At 34.1% G+C, this 6,163-nt stretch overlaps 1 protein-coding gene across 1 annotated transcript; it reads right to left on the bottom strand.

Annotated features, from left to right (window-relative positions):
• Positions 1–4,017: 4,017 nt before the first annotated feature.
• LOC137943592 (zinc finger BED domain-containing protein DAYSLEEPER-like) lies at positions 4,018–5,609 on the bottom strand. Its single transcript, XM_068789062.1, has 3 exons — positions 5,549–5,609; positions 4,453–4,523; positions 4,018–4,374 (listed from the first exon to the last, which is right to left on the bottom strand). Exons 1-3 carry the CDS (start codon positions 5,607–5,609, stop codon positions 4,018–4,020), a joined length of 489 nt encoding a protein of 162 aa, XP_068645163.1.
• Positions 5,610–6,163: the final 554 nt, after the last annotated feature.

Here is a 6,163-nt window from a genome sequence, read left to right as displayed (position 1 = left end):
TTGGAACAGGGTCCATGAAATAATTTAGAGAGGGAACAACTGAAAAAAATTCCATAATCTTATGCAATTGGGATTTTAATGTATGCTCAGATTTGCACAAGACCTGATATAGCATATGCAGTGGAAATGTTGGGCAAATATCAAAGTAATCCCGGTTTGGACCATTGGAAAGTTGCAAGGAAAGTTATGCGATACCTTTAGGGGACTAAAGACTACAAACTTACATACAATTGATTTGATCATCTGGAAGTGACAACATATTTAGTTTCTGATTTTACTGGCTACCTTGATTTGTGAAAGTTGACATCAAGATACGTCTTCTTATTAGTTGGAAAGGGTCATTTTTTGGAGAAGTCCAAAGCAATATTTGATTGCTACTTAGACCACATAAGCAAAGTTTGTAGCTTGAACTGTATTTGGTGCCAAGGAAGAACAATACGAGTCTATTACTCTACCACTAGTACTAAAGATAGACTGTGAAGCTACTGTGGATATGAGAATTATAAGGATGTCTACTGCCATCTTAGATAATACCCAAAATTTAATATGATTCACTTTCCACTATTCTAAAACATCAAAATCATATTGTGACCTTGGTAAATTAACTATTTCCACTTATTTCACATAAGTCATTAACTTTGACCAACCTGAACTTGATGAAGAATATGACCTATGACTTCTAGAAACACCCATAGAGCTAGTACTTGAAGCAATCCCTTTATTTCTTGTTGGAAGATAAGGCCCAAACCCACATGACCAAGGAAGACCCACATATCTAAGTGTATTAGAAGATGGGCCCAAGCCCATAAGACCAAGGAAGACTCATGCAACTAAGAGATATAGAATATGGGTTCAAGGCCCACAAATCAAAGAGAATGCCCATAGGCCCACAGACAAGATGGCAGGATGGTAAATAAAGGGTCATCTCATAGAGATGACATTGATATAATTAAGTTAAATTTCTAGGGGTTTAAACCCTAAACCCTAAACCCTAAGTTCAGGGGTATTATTGTAATACAATAGTTTCATAAATCTATCAATAGAGCTTCAGGGGGAGGTTAGAAATCAACTCCATAACCCTTCTTCCTCCAGTTTTCTCCCAATGGTTTCTCTCCTTTTTCTCAATGAGCTAAATTCATGGAGTCCTGAAAATCAACATGGTATCAGAGCATTGATTTTCAAGACTCCCACTATGGGTTTTCAAAGTTCATTCTCGTCAGTTATTAGATTTTTTTTTCTTTTATCTCTTAGTAGTCGTGCATTGTTTTTTTGCTTCTTTTGATTAAATCGTATTGCCTTCCTCTTCGTTATCTCTCCCATCTATCTTTCGAATTTTATTTTCGTTGTTGTCTGATTGCCGTCGAAAGTTTTTGTTCTGCGCTGCATGCCAAAACTTCCTTAGCCTGACCATTGGCTCCCCTAGTTCTGCGGTCGCACCGCCATCGCAAGGAAGACAGTCATGCCAGCCATGAAATCCATGAGAATATTTTGTGCCGGTGATTCAGTAGAAGACCGTCTCTGCTCTGGAAGTGGCTAATTTACAAATCTTATTTTTGGAAGTCTCCTCTATTACGGGAAACTCCTCTAGCTCATCTTCATCGTCAACTCTATTTTTTTGGAAACTAATTTGTTGCTGCGTTGGATAGTTGTTTCCGAGTTTCCATCGGCTGCACCCAAGCTGGTCTGTCATCTCTGCTGTGAATGACAATCTTGTTGGTTTTTTCGGAGAAAACAATCTACTATGAGCCTCTGCCTAGTGTTGTTTCTAGTTTCTGATTTTGCTCGCTGGCGTTAGAAATTCTCTAGTAGAAGTTACCATTTCTGCTACTTGGTTTCCGTCGGAGGACGACGATGCCGTGATTGCCGTTTCTGGATGACAAAATAGGGAAACCAATTGGCAACGGGGAAGAAGACGTTCTGTTGCCACTACTACTGCTGGCTATCTTCAGAAAGATTTTTTGGAAACTCCTCTCTGTTGCCGATTAATAAGCTAAATTGTTGTTATTCGGAAAGTTTACTCTGTTTCCGTTGTTCGGTTGAGGAAGAAGAAGATGAAGATGTTCCAGATTTAATGCTTCCTAACTTATGAAACATTAAATTCGGGTCAAGGGCTAGCTCCAACCCGAAAATCGCCGAGTTAATCCCACGCTCGTTCCAACCCAACTTGGACCGGACCAAATTCCCATCCAACCTGAGGGCACTTTTTTTGCACCTACTAGACCGAGTCAACTAGGATCAACTCGGTCCAGGTCAACCTGGACCGGGTCAACCTGACTCGGCCACTTATTTTCTACCTCGGTATATGTGCCCAATTTTTATACATATTTCGGCGTGACCTGGTAATGTTTTTCTCTAGTTTGATTATTATTTTTGATGGATTGATAGATTATTCCTTGGTCAGCATATTATTTGGTACAAATATGTGCATTGAATTATTTCATGGGTCAATTTTACAAGGATTATTTTGGTTCGTGTTAAATGGGCCCAAGCCCATTTCAGCTGTTGTTATTGTGTCTCTTTTGATGAGACATTATTATTGAAGAAGAGGTAGCCTCATACCATTATTTATTTGTTCCCGTCAAAAATATCGAAATTATTTGCAGTTGGGAGTCCATAACAGAGGAACTTCATCCCCGTCAAAAATATCAAAATTATTTGTGGTTGGGACTCCATGACGGAGGAACTTGATCCCCATAAAAAATATAAAAATTATTTGTGGTTGGGAGTGCATGACGGAGGAACTTGATCCCCGTAAAAAATATCAATATTATTTGTGGTTGGGAGTCCATGACGGAGGAACTTCTTCCCCATAAAAAATATAAAAAATATTTGTGGTTGAAAGTCCATGACGGACGAACTTCATCCCCGTAAAAAATATCAAAAATATTTGTGGTTGGAAGTCCATGACGAAGGAACTTATTATTACATTTATGTTACTTCCTCCCATTAATGTCATATATTACTCTACCAATTGATAGTTGTTGTCATATGGAGGGCCACGGTGGTGAAGGTGGACACTTCAGAGCAGTGCCAATAGACACACTACCTACAGAAGACAAAGTGTGCCCTACATCCAGCATGTGTTAAGACTATAGTATGGAACAATGTCTTAGAGGCTAGGAGTGATTTACTCTCACTAATATTATGCCAGGGTGGCCTCATGAATGAGTGCACTAGCGTGAGGGGGAGTGTTGGAAGGTGAAGGCATATTGGAAGATGTGCCAATTTATACAAAGATTTTATACATCATTTGCAACAAGCTGGGAGTTCATGCTGTTCTCTCACCCCCAACTTGAGGGGGAGTGTTGGAAGATAGGGCTCAAGCCCACGCGACCAAGGAAGACCCACACATCCAAGTATATTATAAAAGGGGCCCAAACCCATATGACTAAGGAAGACCCAAGCAACCAAGAGATGTAGAAAAGGGGCTCAAGGCCCACAGATCAAGGAGAAGGCCCATAAGCCCACATACAAGATGGCAGGATAGTAAATAAAGGGTCATCTCATACAGATGACATTGATGTAATTAAGTTAAAGTTCTAGGGTTTAAACCCAAAACCCTAAACCCTAAGTTCAGGTGTATTATTGTAATATAGTAGTTTCATAAATCTATAAATAAAGCTTTAGGGGGAGGGTTAGAAATCAAGTCCATAACCCTTCTTCCTCCAGTTTTGTCCCAATGGCTTTCTCTCCCTTTTTCTCCATGATCTAAATTCATGGAGTCTTGAAAATCAACATTTCTAATATCCACATTATATAAGGATACATATTCATTGTAAATCTCATATAAGGTGCGTCAAATTAAGTTTATATTCATCGTAGCTTCCTCCTCAAAATATATCTCTAGAAAACACATTTCGATCAACCTTTGACCCTTGGATCCAAAACTGCAACAACAACTATCAACAAATTGCATTCACCCCAATACTTCTCAAATTTCTCTTTCATTCTACTAACTATTGTCCAAATGAAAACATATTCAATTGTAAAATAAAAATTCAGAACTTCTTTTACCCTTTATACCTCACTAAGGTACAAATAAGATGTAGGGTAATCACTCCCAGAAATTATATTAATAACTACATTAAAAACTTCTAGAATCTCACACACCATTTCAACCTTTTCCCATTCATCAAGACTTGGCAAACAATCATACGTTGGTTCTCTAACTTTAAATATAGGGAATACATATTTGAATTTTAATGTTGAAGAAAACATGTTATAAGTGAAGTTCCAACGAGGTTGACAATCAATAACCATCATCTTTTCATCTAATTCTAGTCGTTGTAAAATTTCAGAAAAAGTACGAAGTCTAGCCTCATAAAGATTTATGAATTTAACACTCTCATGCACATTCTCAATGATATCCTTAATCTAAACAAGAACATCTTGGACTAATAAGTTCAGATTATGAGCACAACAACGCACATAAAATAACTTCCCACTACAAACCAATTTCTTTTTTCTTGAAAAATCTTCTTTCAAAACTCTCAGACAAACATCATTATATGCAGCATTATCAACTGAGATACTAAATAATTTATTTTCAATTTTTCAATCTTTCAAATATTTTTAAATAGCATATGCTATGTTAACACCACGACGAGGAGGAGGAAATTGAAATTGAAGTTGAAGTTCATGTTGAACATAGAGTTGTCTAACCCTCCTTACTTAAACAACTAAGAGTTGAATATAGAAGCCGAAAAGCATTTTCTAATTTAAAAAATAATAAGTGAATTTTATATTGTTCTCAAAAATATTTTTTTCATAACATTTTTCATTAACTCTAATTTATTAAAAATAAAAATTTAAATATTATTTATATTTAATGAAAAGTGTTCTGACAAAATTTTTTTTGAAAACTTAAAAAAAATTAATAATTAATTTTAAATTAGAAAATATCTTTAATAGATGATAAAAAGGTGTAAAATAGGTAAAAAATTAATTAATTAATATATTTATTTTATATTTTATTATTATAGATATACAATAATAAAAAGTGTATCGGTAAATTTTATATCTAATCACTATAGTAAAGTTTTAATTTTTTTAATTAATAAATATTTTAAATCAATAATAAAATGTGTTAAATAGGTAAGAGTAAGATTTTTTAATTAATTAATATACTTATTTTTTTTAAATATAAGGTAATAAAATGTGTATCAATATATTTAATTTTTAAACTCATTTTTCAATTAATAAATATTTTAAATTGATAATAAAAGGTCTTAAATAGGTTAGAGTAAGATTTTTAATTAATTAATATACTTATTTGTATTTTATTATTGTAAATATAAGGTAATAAAAAGTGTAACGATAAATTTTATTTCTAAACTCTATAATAAAATTTTAATTAATAAATATTTTAAATCAATAATAATAGGTATTGCATCCACATAATAGTTAACCTGACCGTGAAGGTTTTTGTGTCATTTTATGACGTGGTAGATGATAAAGATGGAAACTCTCCGTTGCATCTAGCTGTGATTAATCATGATCTTTCAATTGTGTATTTTCTTGCTACACACATTAGAGTGGAGACTAGTACCGTGACCAATGAAGGTGTTAAGCTCTTGATCTAGCCATGGCACATAGTGATCCCCAAGCATGGAAGTTCACAGGGTAATTTACCCATTTCAGAAGTCCAAAGCGACAAACAAATCTCTGTTCATTGTTCCCTTTCTACATTTTTTGCCATTTTTACCCAACTTTTTTAACATATTTAGATAAATGATGAAGTTTTGAACTTATTTAGAAAAATAATCAACTTTGACCGGTCAATTGAACACATGTAAAGTCAAAAGTGACACGTAGGCTTTGACCGAGTACGTATCCCCACAGCATCATGACAAATTAGCACTCGGTGAGTTGAACGACACATCATCACCCGTGTAGGATGCCACATCATTAAATGAAAAAAACCCTCGATTTAAAATATAACATGCAAACCACATCATCATCGATGTAGTACCTTCTATCATCGATTTAAAATATTTATAAATTAAAAAAATATTTTACACTTTAAAAATCAAATTTATTGGCGCAATTTTTATTACCTTATATTTAAAATAATAAATTATTTAAAAGTATATTTATTAATTAAAAAATCATACTCCTACCTATTTAAAACCATTTATTATTGATTAAAATATTTATTAACTAA

This window comes from Aristolochia californica, unplaced genomic scaffold (assembly GCF_029961685.1).
Source record: "Aristolochia californica isolate CCGP_79_NKW_82.1479 unplaced genomic scaffold, dmAriCali1.0.hap1 SCAF_11, whole genome shotgun sequence".
NCBI lineage: Eukaryota > Viridiplantae > Streptophyta > Magnoliopsida > Piperales > Aristolochiaceae > Aristolochia > Aristolochia californica.
The sequence above is the reverse complement of the archived record's forward strand: the minus strand, read 5'-3'. Positions and strand labels throughout refer to the sequence as shown.